At 28.5% G+C, this 17,784-nt stretch overlaps 1 protein-coding gene across 1 annotated transcript; it reads right to left on the reverse strand.

Moving 5' to 3' along the window:
- Window positions 1–635: 635 nt before the first annotated feature.
- LOC136989389 (myeloid differentiation primary response protein MyD88-like) lies at window positions 636–17,066 on the reverse strand. The gene is made up of 7 exons (XM_067287508.1): window positions 16,970–17,066; window positions 5,383–5,713; window positions 2,510–2,578; window positions 2,347–2,430; window positions 1,984–2,170; window positions 1,807–1,898; window positions 636–1,722 (listed from the first exon to the last, which is right to left on the reverse strand). The coding sequence occupies exons 2-7, from the start codon at window positions 5,699–5,701 to the stop codon at window positions 1,079–1,081; spliced, it is 1,395 nt and encodes a 464-aa protein (XP_067143609.1). The 5' UTR covers window positions 5,702–5,713; window positions 16,970–17,066; the 3' UTR covers window positions 636–1,078.
- Between the last annotated feature and the right edge of the window lie 718 nt (window positions 17,067–17,784).

Here is a 17,784-nt window from a genome sequence, read left to right on the forward strand (position 1 = left end):
TTTAGTTAGAATGCGTTTTAACTAGTTGAAACTAGTTTATACTGGATGTCTTTGTTAAAACCCGTTTTGTCTAGTTAAAACTAGAATTTACTGCTAGTCAAAAATGAATTTGAGTTAAAACTAGTTTTAACAAAGACATCCAGTTTTGACTGTAATATATATATATATATGTTACAGTTATATAACTTATATAAAAGCCTATATAAGTTATATATGTAGGCCTATATCAGTCAACGTAGTGTAGACTTAACTTTTACTTTCGGAACAGTTTACCAACTTTTTTTTTTAACTCATTAAAAATCCTATTTAATATTTCACTATCCATAAGTATAATTGCTCCATTAAAAATTGTATCCACTAGTTTCCGCTAAATTTCAATATTCTACTAGTTCTGGTGGGTTTTCCACTAAACTAGCAAATCTGAAGTACAGTAGGCTTACTCATTTAGACATTAACTTTTAGCCAAACAAGTATCAACAAGTTTATAATCTTTTTTACTATGATTGTATAAAATAGGATATATTTTTTTTACTTAATCAATTAGTTTTTCATCTTTCAAACATGTTTTTATTCCATTTTCTTCTTTCTGTCAGTCTTGAGCGCCCCGAATTAATAATATTAAGAAAGAAAATAAATGATCTTAGGACAATTGTTTTAATTTTTATTTTCTTTTACATAGAAATGCTATTAAAATTTATAAGCGTTATAAACAATATTTATTTATTTTTTATAGTGTACATAAAAATGGAACCAGCCATTACTTTATTAAAATTTAAAAAGTTTCTTTTACAAAAATTAAAATTTTAATAAATATATCATCATATAAAACTATTTTTATAGCTGATAAAATAATAATTTACAATATTTTCATACATTATATGGCCTAAAGTAAAAATTCATTTTTGAACTTCCATTTACTTGCCAGAAATTTCAAACTTGTCGTACTATATCATAAAATTCATTCTTACGTTTTAGTATAAAACATATACAGTAAAACCTGTTTAAACCGGAATACTTTTTCTGGTTTGGCAGGTTTTACTGTAAATCATCCCGAGTTTCTTTTATAAAAAATATACTCTCAAATATCTTCTATAAGATTGTCAGAGGATACAAAACTGGAATCACTTTGACTTTGAAACCCACTGGATGTATTTCCAGAAGAGCTATTATTAGCAGAAGAGGAGGAAGAACTGAATTTTCCAACAAATCTCGAGAACTTAGATCGCGAAGTGGACGTATTTTTGTTTGAATGGACGGAATTAACAGCGGAATGAGTAGAATTAGCAGTTGACTGAATAGAACTAGCAGTAGACTGCATAGAATTGGATGCAGACTGCACAGAATTAGAAGCAGATGTTATAACTATCGAAGATACGGAAGGAATAGAAGACAAAGAATAGGTTGACGACGGTGGAAAGGAGATACTCGGTTGTGGACTAGCAATTTGTTTTTTACTTTGACTAGGAGCTGGCAACATTGGAAGATTTGCGTCTGAATTTCTAGAATAAGCATGAAATGAAGCACTATACAGAGCTGGACAAAACTCGGGAGATGGCAATGGAATGTCATTAGTGACTGTATTTTTGATAGAAGCTAACAAATTTCTCCATGCCCAATTACATACGAAGGCTCTTGAGAAATCCAACGCAGAAACAAATCGTAATAAAGATGGCATCTCGCAAGGTTTGTAAACTAATGGTATCAATTTCCTTTTTAACTGGGCTAAACAAAAGTAAATAAATATTTAGATTACGCTTGTAAAAATAGTTAATAATATCAAGTTTTCTTACTATTAAGTAAACTTACAGATGGCTAATCCTGTTGCATATCTTGTTTGAAACTTGCACTCCTCACTTTGCAAAAATTCCGGTGATAAGATAACCAGCATACGATTGCATCTAATGTACAAAAATATATAAATCTTAAAAATCAACGTTTAAAAACTGCAAATATATATATATATATATACGATAATTTACAGACCGTTCATCAATTATTTTAACAATAGCTTCGTAAACATTGACCCCCGGCATCAAGTTACGATCTTTGAGGCATAATTTGATTCCAATTTCGGGTCTTTCTAAATATTCTGTTAACATATAGACAAACTCTGCATCTTTTTCTGCATAACAAACATAAGCATCAAAGTATGCAACATCACAGTCGTCATCTAAAATATATAAAAGCTAAATATGTAGTTGTGCATATATATATATATATAAATAATAATGATTCGCGGAACATTGATATAACATGCAATAAATAATTTGAATAATAAATTTGGCCTACAGAAGTTATATTTTACGTTATTTAATAAATCAATTATAATAACAAATTTTTTTTTACTGTTTTGACATCGAATATTTATATCATCCACAGTCAATACGTTAGGATCGTCAAGTTCGAACAAGTCCTTTGGTCCCGACGAAACTAAGAATTCAAGTTGTAATTTAATTGAAAATGTTGATCCGAATCATCATACTTAAAATAAAATAATAAAAGTACAAACTTTCGGCGACTTGAAGTGGAGCTTCCTGTAATCTCTGATTCCTCGATAGATATGTTCTTACGTCCTGTTCTGTTGATAATAGATTATTTAGTCCATACATACTAAATATATATATAAATATATTCTATATAGCAAATTGTTATTCAGTTTTTAAAGTGATGAAGGTGTAAAAAAAATTCAAAAATTATCAATAAATGTTAACTTTCGTTTTTTAAATCGATTTATAGTCTTGAATGTATAGTTGATTTTGTATAATTATCTTTTATCTTGATTTAATAATTGCGAAACTTTTGTCGAGGTTAAAATGGTAAAATCCTATATGAATTTTTTAAAATAAAGCATTTAATTACTTTAAAATTTTAAATATTCTGTTTGGTAGCGACCATTTTCAAACACAAAAGATTTTACACAGATTCATAAATTTAAATATATTATGTTTATTAAATTTTTAAAAATAGATATTTCTTTTCCGAAAATGTTTAAAATAGAAAACAATAACTGGAAGTGATAGAATTCTTAGAAAGAGAAGGAAGAGGAAAAAATGCACCCACGTTAAGTCAGTCATCCAGTAAGAATTATGGCCTTGAGTACTTATTTATAACTTACCGTATTTTACGGACTATAAGACGCACCTGAATTTTGGAGGCAATTTTTCAAAAAAAAAGAGTGCGTCTTATAGTCCGTAAAATACGGTAAATAATAAGCGTATTAATAAAGACGTGCGGCATCTCTTTTGCTTGGTTTATAGTACTAAATATTACAAATAAATTTAGATCATGATTTAAATAACTGAGAGTAAATATGTATTTAATATTACTTGTAATCAATTTAATAATTTTATTGCTCTCCATTTTTCATTTCAAATCGTTAATTTATATTACATTATTCGTTGAATATTAGTTAATAATTATTACCTGATAACAACTAATCAAGGAAAGCAAAATTTCGGAAAAATAAGGAAGAATGAAAGTGATAAGCATAACTTAAAATATACAAGATTTTAATTATATTAAAAATTATACATATAACCGCGAGCTATCAGGTTAAGTTCAGTTTTTCTTGTACTGCATGCTGCAGAGTTAGTACTGTACAGCAGTGTTTCTCAAACTTTTTGGTCCGCGACCCCCTTTTGCACTTAAAAATTTCAAAGGACCCCGAAGAATGAGTATGTGTAGAAAAACATCCCGCAGGGAGGGGGTTAATTTAAATTCAGGAAGAGTTAATTTGTTTTGTTTAATTAATCTATCCCATGTTAAAATTTCTCTCCGTTGCGTGTCGCTTTGCGTTGAATTTTTGTCAATGTTAAGACAAACGAAATTTTTTTTTTAAATTACTTTTTTATTTTTTACAAACAAAATAAATATATTGAAAAATATAAAAACAAAAAAAATTATATTTCGGAAGTTAATTTAGTCTCAAAACGTTCCGATTCACCATAACACAGTCCTCAGAAAAACAAGAAAAACTTACCGCTCACGATGGGAAAAAAGTCTGGTTCAAATACTGGCGCGTCCTTAATTACCCTCTCATGGTCGCGCCAGTGCTGCCAGCTAAATACGCATATCAACTAAAACAATATCGAAGTAGCCCAAGACAGCCAAATATTGCAGCACCACAGCACTAGCGGAAATTCGAATTTGCCGACTGAAACGCTTTCGGTTTTCAGATACGACTCTCTACTGTATTTCTAACTCGACTTGCCTACAGACGCAACGCTGCTAGCGAACACCGTTCCAAATGACAACGTTGTTCTATCATAGTTTCGGCGGAGAGTGGAACTCGGGGGGATTCCCCAATAGCGCACAAATTTATGAATATTATATTTAGGCTCATAGTTAAATATTTATATTGTTTTTATTATTTATATGTGCAATTTATTTAAGTAAAAATTATTTTATATATTTTTTATTTCTATTATTTCTAAACATGAATCCATAGTAAATTTATAAAATATTTGAAAAAAATTGATCTGGCATCAATTTTTCAGCGACCCCCCAAATATTTTTCACGACCCCCACTTTGAGAATCACTGCTGTACAGTACGTTCTGTGGATTAATAAACATCCCTTTTTGTTTACCCACGACTAGTCATTATTGTTCACCTTTCATCTAGGCGACAATATTAATGGCATTTTAAAATTTTTTTGGTTATGTATGATGCGATTTCAATTAACTTTATTATTCGGATACAACTTTGCCATTCTTTAAATATATAAAATTAAGTGTCAGATTTAAAAAAAAAATCATAATGTAGGCTATATTTTATGACTCATAAGAAAAATAAAAACAGTTTTTCGAAATCGCTTTCACTTAATTAAATTTGTTAAGATTGTCAAATGAAGTTTTTAGAAGCAAAGCTGTAGTGTATTGACAGTGTATACTAAAATACTTGAAAGTCAAAACATTGCTTTGTTTTACCGAAGATCCATTGTAATAACACAGCTGTAGTCATTTAAATATTAATCGGTCACGACAATTCAAAGAATTATTTTGTCTACAAAGAGAATTTCCGGGAATAACCCGGTTTCTGTTTAATGCAATATTGTAATTTCAAATTATAAAGCAAGTCATGTAATTTAATTATATTCATTGTCATGGAACATAGAAATATCACCGTTACACCGTATTAGCTACAGTATGTATTTGGAAATATGATTAATGTATAAATAATTATCAGTTATAAAGTTCGATATTTATAACCGAATCGTTTGGACGAATAAAAAAGAAATATATTCGTGAAATTGTCACTGAAAGTCGACCGATTTTGAACTGTTTCGTGTGTTAATTTTTAAAGTCAGTTAGAAAAGTTGCATGTTGTGCACACTGCATCCGATTTATACCAAATAAAAATATAAATCAATCGTATCACTTACCAATTAAATGTTGCATGTCTTCGATTACATCGTATCTTTCAATTTCTTCTAAAAGAAGCTTTAATTTTCCAATAGTGCTGTTTGGCAATACCTCCCATTCTTCAAAGATTTTCTTTGTCGGATTTCCTGTAGCTTCAAAACTTTTAATTGTCATATAATCGAAATTCATTAGTTCGGCTAAACCTCGATAATCCTTACATATATATTTCGAAGTAGGTATTTCCATTACAGGATTGAGCATTCTGCTTAGAAGATTTCTACTAGATACGTTCAACACCCTAGCCGGGATTGTATCGTAATCGTATTCATCGTTTGACATGTTGAGTTTTTACTGAAATTATATTTTAAAAATTAATATAAAAGTAACTTTGTTTCATAATATATAAAAAAATATTTTATTTCTTAAAATAAATTTCAAAGAGATAAAGGAATAAAACAGATTATTATAGAGATAAAATAGAAATAATCTGAAGAAGCGAGTTTATTCATAAGCATTCATAAGCTGCTTTAATAGGGCTGGGACTACTGAAAGATCCCGAAATAGCTTTGTAAATTTAAATTTATAATATATATACCAGGGGTGGCCAACTTTTGTGCACACAAGATCTACTTTTTATCGTAAAAATGTGTCGCGATCGACTTGTTGTCATAGGCATAGTCTAAGTGGGGAGGGGGAAGTGTGAAATACATACTATGTTTATACACTTTTTCAGTACGAAGTGCACTCACTGCTTATGAGTCGAGTCATAACTGCATGCATACAGTTGCGTTCGGTTACAAATATAATACATTAAGTCAAGACATCGCTAGCGATCGACCAAAATTGGCTTGGCGATCGACCGGTCGATCGCGATCGACTTGTTGGCCACCCCTGATATATACTATAAATTAATATTTACAAACTTTATATACATTAAGTATTCAATTTCCCTATGTTTTACATGTAAAATACAAAAGGATAGTAATTTGTCTGCTTAAATTAACGATGTAAATTTAAACAGCTTTATAATACGAAACTTTCGATCGAGTTACGTTAATAACAAGTTTTAATGCTCTTTGAGGTATTTCATGAAATGTTTAATTATTATTATTTTGCATCATTTAATACAGGTGCTATGGCCCGACCAGAAGGCACAATTACAGAAAAATTTACTTGGTCATTGAATGTTTGTGTATGTCTCTGTGTTTCAGAATTTAAGAATAACTACAGAAAAATAGTTGCTAGTTTGCATAGAACCTTTCAGTCCTCTAAATCTACATTAATGATAAAATGTGATTAATTTTACTATTCTATAATAAAAGTTGTTAAATATATTAAATAATTTGTACAGTAGAACCTCTATTATCCGGACTAATTAGGGATGAAGATAGTCCGGATAATGAAAAATCCGGATAATCGAAAAAATAATAATTGACAGTGCATATAATATGAATAATTTTTATTTGTCTAGATTTACATATAGCTTCAATATTAAATTATTTGTTATTAAGAAATTCAATTAACAATTTTTGTTTAAAGCTAGCTGTTCTTTTTGAAGCTGCTAAGTCGCGAGTACTTTTAAGACATATAAGTTGTCCCGAGTTACACTCTTCTTAACTCTCAAACCACTTCTTGGCGACATCTAAGCGCCGAAAAGCTTCAGAATGTGTAGGACCAATATCTCTTACTTCGCAAATCTCTTCGTCTTCTCGATCTTGTTCATCTGAGGCAGATATTTCTTTAATTATTTCCTCATCATTCAAAATTTGGAATCCAGGATCGCTATTTAACCACTCGGTTACATCTTCTTCGTCACATTCGGCACATATTGAAATTTGTGCTATTGCTTCCGCAATGTCTCCTATACCACTTTCTACTGTTACTGGAATTTACTAATGGTCTTTTCAAAATTTTGTTCCATGCATTCCATTACGTACGTACTGTACATAAACAGTGTTGCAATTCGCCAAGTGCAAATCAGCAAATTCGTACAATTTTTGTTTATTTTGAACAATCCGGATAATCGAAAATACGGATAATCGAGGTTCTACTGTAGTTACTAAAATGATATAAAAACTAAAACTGCAAAATTTTCCAAAATTACTAAATTTTTTCGAAAAATTCTTTACAATAATATCAATATTGCAGATACCATTTTAATATTTTCAATATTCGTAACTTTTTTAAATGTTCTTTCAAAGAGTTATTTATTGAATTTTCACTTAATGATTTTTTTTATTTCATAATTTGAAAATATGTAAGATACCTAATATTGTATGAACTAGTTGGAAGATGGAAAAAATACACATAGAGTTATATTTTCAGTTTATATTATTTCGTTTTAAAATCCTAGTACATTTTATTGCGCATTAAGATTTTAAAGCGCTTTTCTTTCACTTAGGTCATATTATGACGATAATAAACAAAATACTGTACTTATTTACACGTGTTCGTACGCTTTAAATATACTGCCAGAATATAAAAATTCTGAAATTTTGCCCGCTTTATTATATCATCACAAAGTCTTTGAGTTATAAAGTCAGACACTTCCAATTACTTTTAGTTAATAACAATATTATATTAAGAATTAGATATTTGACTGTTTATAATTGTATCTATTTATTTTTTTATAGAGAAGTATACAAAATTTTCTAAATTCGAGTTGAATATTACTTAACATGTAATATATTCGCTTTAAGTAACATTTAACTTTAAAAATTATATTTAAAAGTTTTATAGGACAGCTTTGCATATTCAAGTAAAATAACCAATAAAAGAATACCGATTGATTTACTTCAATAAAAGCATTATTATTTATAAATTAGCCCTTAATTTAAAAAAATTTTCAATGGTCGCTAATATTGAAAACAAAGAATTTAACAAAAACAACTACCGCAGCTAATGTTTTTGAAACACTAATCATATTTCAATAATACTGTTTTGTTAGACATTTTTATTTTATAACCAAGCAAACAAATACACTCAATAAATGAGCATAATTACGAAATATGAGGTTAAAGACAAAATCAGTTCGATCACTCTTCTTACTTTTTTAGAAAATCATATCATAGCATCTCGATAGAACAATAGATATTTTAATGAGCTAAATTGGAATTTTCTCCGTTTAGGCAAGTTAATAATTCGTGGGATGCAATAAAAAGTTTAAAAACAATTAATTTTTAATGATAATACGTTAAATTATTGTTAAACAAAAAAATTATACATTCCTCAACTTCTCCTTCGCGAATATAAAATTCCCAACAAAATTTCCCCATTAATATCCTTTCCCATTTTGACTCGAAAAGTCTCTTTTTTTGGGAAACTCCCAATCTGGCAAACTGTCTTCATCTCCAGTGTGTTAATTTGTGATAAGAAAAGCAGCAGACTAGATCCTGAACGTGTCTGAATGCTTCTTTTCGTAAATAAAAATCTGCATTTGGTGAGAATGAGAACACAATTAATATAATTATGTTCTAATTCTTAGAATTTAATATTAATTATTCATATAATTAACGTTAATATTTTTTAAAAATTATTAACAATATAATATTCTATTATTAAAGTATCGAGAACAATATTTATTTCCATTTGAATAAAAAAGAACAAGATCAACATTTTAATATTCTACTCACGGACACTTTACACCTGCAACATTTTGCAATGTTGTATTGTTGGGATAAAAACCCGTTTTCTATTGAAATAATATTTTAAACAATTTACTTTCTAAACGGATATACTGTATTCATAATCTCAAAAAGTTTTCGATAGAGTTGAATATACTCTATCGAAAACTTTTTGAGATTATGAAAGACAAACAAATAAAGTTAAAAATAGTTTTATCTTCCATCTCTAAAACAGTTTAGTCTCTTCCCGATTTTAAGAGTAACGCTTAACTTGGGTAATGTACAGAACAATAACTAATTATGCATATGTATAAAAAGATTTAAATATTTAATATATATTAAATATTTAATATATTTAATATATATAATATATATTATATATAATTTATATATTTAATATATAATACATTAATATAAATATTTAACATATATATATATATATATATATACACATACATACATAATTTTATATTGGTTTAAACACTTTAATATTGATTTGATCGATAATGATGAAATTATTGATCAATTTAACTGAAATTTGAGAAATTTAAGTTGAATTGATCGGTTTTAAAATCATTTTATGCTTTCATAAAATGATTTCAAAATCGAAAAATTGAAAGGTTGTATACACTGGAATGAACAAACAAATTTTAATGCATTAAATATCTATCTACATAATACAAAGAAAAATATTTTGAACAAAATACGGATACTTCAAGTGAAGTAGTTCAAAGTAAAAAAACTGTACAATTTAACTTACAAATTTAACTAAACTGTTTGAATGAAAACTTATCAAACTATTGTTTCATTTTTTCCTCAATAGGATATTACAATTATTATTAATATTTTATTTATTATTTTGCATGCAACAGACTTATTTCAGATAACAAATATATAAGATTCACTATGGCAAAAATGAACACTATTGAGTCGATATTAAACATTATATAATTTCAAATAATAATTTTTAATAGAAAAATAAAAGATTTATAATTATCGTTTATAACTGCTTATTAAATTAATGGGAGGTAAAATTTTTTCGGTTAAATATAAATACTGCTTTTCGAAGTCTGCTATTAACCCAATTAACTTCGACTTTAAATACGAAAGGAATTTATTTATTTTTGAAATTAGTATAGATAAAAATATGTTTAAAATATTTATATAATATGCAATGTTATTAATTCAATTTTTAATTTCTCAAATATAATAACTTCGAAAACATACGATGAAGCAAAAAGCAACGAGAGAAATTAAATTTGTGGTTACTCTCGAGATAATTTATAGTACGTTTTAAATTCATGTATTATAGAAATAGGAAAAGTGAAAAGTCAGCTAAAAAGTTCTATGTAATTTTTCCATTAGTACCTAATAAAAACACATTCATTTTGGCATGACTTCTATTAATCATAAATATAACTTAATCAGAAATGAAAATATTTTTGCAACTTTTAATATGATATACTTTTTGCCAGAAAAAAATATTTAATAATAAAATCTGAACAATTCCACTAATAAATTTAACCAGATGAAAGGTTTATATTTAGAAAAAATTAAAAATTAAATTTTAAGTTTTCAAAATTCTATAAAGGTATTTTAAATGTTATTGTATATAAAAAATTATTTTTTATCAATTACCTTAATAGTCTACTCTTTTCGTAACGAGTATAAAAATATAGGCCTAGTTTTCACGTGAGGAAACGGAAGACGGAAACCTCAAATGACGTCACTTTTATCGTCGCGGAAAGCGAAATGGTAAAAATTGCATTAATAGGAAGGCTGTTTTAGAAATGACATCATAAACATCACGTGGGAAGATAGCATTTGAGTTACGACTGTCAGCTTCCCTGGTAAATGTTGTTTGTTCTGTTTATCACCAGAACTAAATACTAACTGGCCAAATCGTCAACTTACGTCAAAAAGAAGTCGTTATCGTATAGTCGTCATTCGGGTGTTAAAGTATTTGTCGTCTATATCAAAATATTTTTCGCACCTAAATTCTTTGATTTTTTCTTTTTCCGATGTGAACAATATCTATACGCGCACATGGCAGATGAAGTGTACGGCTACGGCTATGCAGACGCGAGAATAGTCCTAGCGAGACTTTTGTAGCGATATCGCTCTCGCAAAGCGAAACTATACGCTAGAGAGAAACAGAATCGCCCTGTCTTGTCAGCGCAAGACAGAAAAATCTCACTCTCGCAGATATCTGGCCAGATCTTTATCACTGTCTGAAGGACTCGCTTTATACTGCGCTTACCCATTAGCTGCTTATCTCGTTTTCGGTGTGTGTACGATTCAGCGCTCAGCGTAAGCTATATGGGCGACTTGACTTCTTCAAAGTAAGCTAAAGTTCGGTTATGGTATATCCCAAAATATGGGATAAGCGATTTAAAAAACATCCGAAATAGAAGCAAGCGTCGTCGTCGATCCGTTTTCTTTCTACATTCGCGAAAAAAAAACAGAAATAAAGATCCAGCAACGAGTTGCTTAACTTTTCCGGCAACATTTGGTAGAGCCGGAAAAGTTAAGCTTATGTTATATTTTATTTTAAAAAACATTTTATACTTTTAATTATTATAAAATGACAAATAGCGTAATTTTCAGGCTAGGCATAGATTTTATAAAAAATTGTAAATGCTAATAACGAGTAAAATCGTCATTAAGTCCGACCCTATTGGCGATACCTTTTATTTCCCTTCTCTGTCGACCTTTAATCACCTAAATTTAATAGCACTGATCCCCTAACAAACAAATCTCCCTGCGAAATTTCAGAAATTTCGACATGAAGTACAGGAGTTATTTAGCTTCAAAAAGGGTGAACAAACTCGTGCTCCCCACACATCCATATACGCAGAAAATACCCGGAAATTTTTGCATTTCTCGACGCTTCAAGGTGCTCTGAATCTAAAAATGAAAAAACTTAGGGGTCCGATCGCTATACTTTCCTTCTGTTATATATATGTTACAGTCAAAACCCGTTTTTAGTTAGAACGCGTTTTAACTAGTTGAAACTAATTTATACTGGATGGCTTTGTTAAAACCCGTTTTGTCTAGTTAAAACTAGTTTTAACTCAAATTCATTTTTGACTAGCAGTAAATTCTAGTTTTAACTAGATAAAACGAGTTTTATCTAGTTAAAACTAGAATGTACTGCTAGTCAAAAATGAATTTACTGCTGTACATGTTTTGATTTTAGATAAAACTAATTTTAACTTTTAACATTAGTTAAAACTAATTTTAGCTGCATAAATATGTTCGGGGGAAATACAGTTATGTATAGTGATTCGGGGGAAGATGCCTAGCATTATGCTTATAAAGGAAATTATAGCGATAATTTGGGTTTTGGAGGCCTCTAACGAAAATATCATATTCTTGAGCATGTTTTTCAAATAAAACTTTGGAGTATATAAAAAATAATTGTATATTGTGTTTGCAATGACGACTTCTTTACTGTCTGGCATTTTAGGCTTCTCACCCCAAGTATCCGGGTGAGATGCCAAATGCCATTAGGGTAAGATAACAAATATAATTGCATAAAATTAATTTTCGAATATCTTAACCAAATTTAATTTATTACATATGTAGTACAAAGTACTAGTAGAGCATCGATTATCCAACTTAATTGGGGACTGGGGTTGGTCGGATAACTGAAAAGTCGGATAACCGAAAAGTATGAAAAAATACATTATTAGTGTAGTGTATTAGGCCTGGTTTAAATACTAGCCTCCCTTTCATGGTCGAGCCAGTGCTGTCAGCTAAAACATGCAAAAATTTAACAAAAATAATATTAAAGTAGCCAAGACATAACCAAATATTGTAGCGCCACATCACTAGCGGACATTTGAATTTGCCGACTAGAACGTGGTCGATTAACCGATAAATCGGTTAATCGGGGATCGGATAATCGATGCTCTACTGTACTTCATAGTAAGTATAACAGCGCAGTATAAGTATTGTTAAGTTTCCGCCCGTTCTAACGTGCTCTATAGCTAGCTGAAAGCTTTTTTCAGTGCAAAAACCTTTTTGAGAAGTCCTTATATAATTTCTATGCATATCCTGCAATAAAACGAGAAAACAAAAATTTATTAAAAATAGGCATATTGGAATTCAATTAACAAAAAATAGGCATGTTACCCCATGAAAAATGTGGCAACTTTTCCATTTGTCGGGGTAAGATGCCTACGTTGTACGTGTTCTAGCATGTCCGATCGGGATCGGCGGTAGCTCACAATGGAAACTTTAGAACCTTAACTACATAACACATTAATTCCGCAATTTTTAATAAATTCTATTTTAACTTTTAGTTTTAAAATGATTCTAGAAACATTTCGCAACAAAAACTTCGTTCTTATCTTGCTTTTATTCTTCTCGGATGTAGAAAATGAGGTAACGGTAGCAAACTACAGCTTTCCGCACTCAATATTGGCCCAACGATTCATCATACAAACGCATGACAATATCTGACGTCACCGTTTGAAAATATCAAAAAGTAGGCATCTTCTCCCGCTTCCCATCTTACCCCGAATCATTCTATATGTCGCGGTCAAAACCAGTTTTTAGTTAGGATGCGTTTTAACTAGTTTATACTGGATGTCTTTGTTAAAACCCGTTTTATCTAGTTAAAACTAGTTTTAACTCAAATTCATTTTTGAGTAGCAGTAAATTCTAGCTTTAACTAGACAAAATGGGTTTTAACAAAGTCATCCAGTATAAACTAGTTTCAACTAGTTAAAACGCGTTCTAACTAAAAACGAGTTTTGACTGTAACATATATATAACAGCTGGAAAAGTAAAAAAAAATTTAATTAATGCAACAGCATTTTGCAGCGCCAATTTTATCAGATAGACGTTTACAGATAGTGTATATTTATTTAAGATTTAAGGATATCGTGGTCGTAGACCTCTATAGGGTGCCCTTTTGACAATAGTAATTTTAATTTAGTAAGCTTTAATTTAAAGAATAGAATAGTGCTTTAACATTTATAATTAGTTTTACTCAATTTTCCCAAAACATACGAGTTGTTTTGTTTTTTATTTATTTTTTAAATTTACTAATTGGTATGATTTCTTTAGTGCAGAAAGATAAAGAAATGGCAATTTTCAGCTTACATTTTCCTTCATCTGTTTCCGAATGCGAGTCTGATTCTTGACAATTTTCTTAACCGCACGAATTACGTGAATCAGCTCCAAACTACTTTTTAATGAAGGAAAACCTTAACGTATTGCTTTCTATGTCGCAATATCTATCCATTATGCATTACGTCAAGGTTCTACAGTAATGAGAGAATTAAGAACGTTCCTAGTTAATAAATAATAGCAAATATTCAATATTAACTAGAAATTTTGATTATAAAAATATTTTGATTCGTGCAACAAATTCAATTTATAATTTCGCCTGATACGTTACTAAAAAGAGATGTAAAAAGCTCGGATATGAAAGAAATGCAAATGATTTATAATTGATATAATCTTGAAATCAACGCAATACTTATTCTTTAAACATCTATTTAAATTGCTTTACATTGTAAGAATTTTCAACATTATAATTGAATCATTTCTCAAACACATTATTAACAATTTAGCATATAAATCATAATCTCTATTTTCTAGATCAATTTGTAAGTTATGTTTACTTACAAGCTGAAATGACTAATAAAAATAAATAGGATTATTATTAATACTTTCAATATCACTATCACCACACTTTATAAATGATGAGTCATTTTACAATAAACGTAATCGATAATGAGTAAAAATTATTATTATTATAATAAAATATTACTTCATTTTCCTCTGATCTTTCTATTTTTCTAAAATAGTAATAATTATAATAATAAATAAGAAGAAACAAGTATACTAAATATTCTTGATATAGTGAATGATTTGAAAATTCATTATGTCGAAAGTTTACTGTAATTTAAAATTCAAACGGCGAATACGTTATATATATATATATATATTTAAATCGAAATACGAAGTTAAAAACCCAGCGACGAGTTGCTTAACTTTCCCGGCAACATTTGGTGGCGCCATGTTATGATACTTTAGTTTAAAAACTTTTAATATTTTTAACTATTATAAAATGGCAAAAAGCTTAATTTTGAGGCTAGAGATGAATTTTATAAAAAAAATTATAAATGCTAATAACGCTAAGTCCGACCCTACTGGAGATACACACTTTAGACTTTTAATCACCAAAATTTAATAGCATCAACTAAGAAACAAACTTCCCCGCAGGATTTCAAAAAATTTCGATAAAAGCACAGGGGTTATTAAGCTTCAAATAGGATGAACAAAGTATAATATCACATAAGTTCTATGGAATTTAATTGTAGAAATTTTGCTGGCCATTCCATAAGACGAATATCTTCAAGATCAAGAAGGTACAGGAATAAAGTTTTGGAACACCATGTGAGACTTTCCGGAGGTACCAAGGGCACAGATTTAATTTTTATGGACGCGAGATAATGTTCGCGCACATAGAGCTATACTTGTCTTGACCGAAGATATTCTTAAAATAAAGAAATAGAACAAAGACTTCTTTACTGAGGAAAAGTAAGCCATATTTTTCTCACATTTATTTTCATTGACTAGGAATAAGAAAGATTTATTTTTCTTTTCTTTTGCAATAATCGGTGTGTAAACAACTGAAATTGAGGAAATTATTTTCTGCGGCTTTATACTTAATCGAATTTTTATTTTAAGATTACGCTAGATTTTATATAACTGTTTCTCGCTTTAGTGTCTATTTTATTGACTTTGAAATGCTCCTTAGGATTTTAAATTTTCTTATATTATAAAGAAATTCTAATAAAAAATATTTTTCTTATTTTGATTCTTTTTTTCTCGTTTTTGAAAGAGAGAGAAAACTTCTAAAATTGGTATCATAAATTCATATTTAAGTACTGTAAACAAAAATAAATTAACATTGATTTTGTTAAGAACAACGGATCCAAGAGCACGTAAGGAAGCAATTTTTAATTCGTATAATGAAATAATATATAAATTTGATTACTTTAATAAAATAAAGAAACTAATCTTGAACAATATTAAAAAGAGTTGAAAAATAACGACAAAAATATGAAAACAGAAACATTATTCTAAAGAAATAGTTAAGCACTTGTTAGCAATAAAAAAAAATATACAGGGGGATCGCCTCCGTAGTTCAGAATAATCTCCGATTTTTCAAATAAATCTATACATACAGTCTAGTATTTTTACTATATATATAGGCCTATATTTCTATTTTTAACGTCATATACTGTATTTAAAAAATTCAAATTTATTAATTCTAATCAAAGTTTATTACTGCACGGTTATTGTTCATTCGTAAATTTATTACTAAAAATATTATAATGATACTAGTAAACAAGGAATGACTGAAATTACACTAACGCATTGGCAATGGTTTTTTCTATAGTTTAATTTGAAATATTTCTTGCCATAATTTGAAAAAAAACAAATACTATTATCTGAAGAAATTAACAAAATCAATAACGTAATACGATTAACATTTATATATTATTATTATGCTTGATTCTAAAATTATAAAATTAGGGCATTATACAGTAAGTTATTTTTTAAATGTAATCATGATTATCGCGAAACGTCACAATTTTTTTAAATATTATAATTTACAGATTTATGTTAACTAATCTCGAGAGTGTTTTAGTTGCTTTAATAAACGTAGGTTAAATGCTAGAACACGCGAACAATTAGAGTTTCAGGAAAACGTTCATTTCTTACTTCCGAGTATAATTTTTATTTGACTAAATTCGCATTTAATACATCAAAATAAAAAATATTATTATTACTCAGCAATTCTCGATTTCCCATCATTTTGTATGTGGCAACTCTTCCAGATCCTCACCAAACATTTGCAGTGTCGACCTTGATCTCAAGTATTGGTCGAATTCGACAAGAAAACTGACAAGTTACAACTTAATGCGATAAATTGGAATTATTAACAATTTATACTTACTTTTAACTCGAGTATAAAGTATTTTGAAGTTAAATTTTTAACATTTTACGCGAGAAATTATAAATCTATCTTTCTTCGGCTGACGTTTACATCGATGTAATAAGTTGCAACACGTAACGTCATAAGCGACGTCACAGGATATCCTGTTTATAAATGACCTCGTCAAAATACTAAAACTCGTTTCTATTTAGTTAATGTTTATTTAGAGAAGTTATAATTGTAAAGTTAAACGAATGCGAATTAAATTATAGAGAAAAATTACTTATAAAGTTTAATAAATATCATCTTGTGAATATATAAGATAGACAAAATGTAAAATGTTCTCGAAGTAAATGGTTATATTATTTATATTTGAAATATTAGAATATTTTAAAAATGTGTTTTTAACAGATAAAGTTTAAAAAATCTGCTTTCACTTGTTGGTTATTAAATATCATATTGTGCCATCTGTTGATTTAATTTTAAATTAATTTAATAAGTTCTTAAAATAAAGGGAACAAATGCTTTAGAGAATTTATATGTTTGAAATTAAATCATTTACAAATTTACGAAAATACGAAAGTCGTAAGTAAAATTTTAATCATAGAATTAATTTTTTTTTTTTTTTTTTAAATAGTAATACTGTAGGCCTATATACACTTATACAAATTATAGAATATGCTTACGATAATACACTTACATTATGTTATAGTGAATTACTGAGAAAAGGACTTGAAAAAAAATAGGGGCAATTGCTATTGTATATTTTATCAGAATCACATCACACCATAAACTTTTTTTTTTTTTTTTTTTTTTTTTATAAAAACAAAATTGAA

This window comes from Centruroides vittatus, unplaced genomic scaffold (genome assembly GCF_030686945.1).
Source record: "Centruroides vittatus isolate TY-2023 unplaced genomic scaffold, ASM3068694v2 scaffold_520, whole genome shotgun sequence".
In the NCBI taxonomy this organism is placed as follows: Eukaryota; Metazoa; Arthropoda; class Arachnida; order Scorpiones; family Buthidae; genus Centruroides; species Centruroides vittatus.

Bases quoted from the DNA above. Each gene is read 5' to 3' on its own strand.
- LOC136989389 (XM_067287508.1), bottom strand. From the start codon at position 5,701: ATGTCAAACGATGAATACGATTACGATACAATCCCGGCTAGGGTGTTG. The intron at 2,579-5,382 runs GTAAGTGATACG...TATTATCAACAG, and splicing joins AGACATGCAACATTTAATTG to AACAGGACGTAAGAACATAT. The intron at 1,899-1,983 runs GTCTGTAAATTA...TTTGTACATTAG, and splicing joins GTTAAAATAATTGATGAACG to ATGCAATCGTATGCTGGTTA.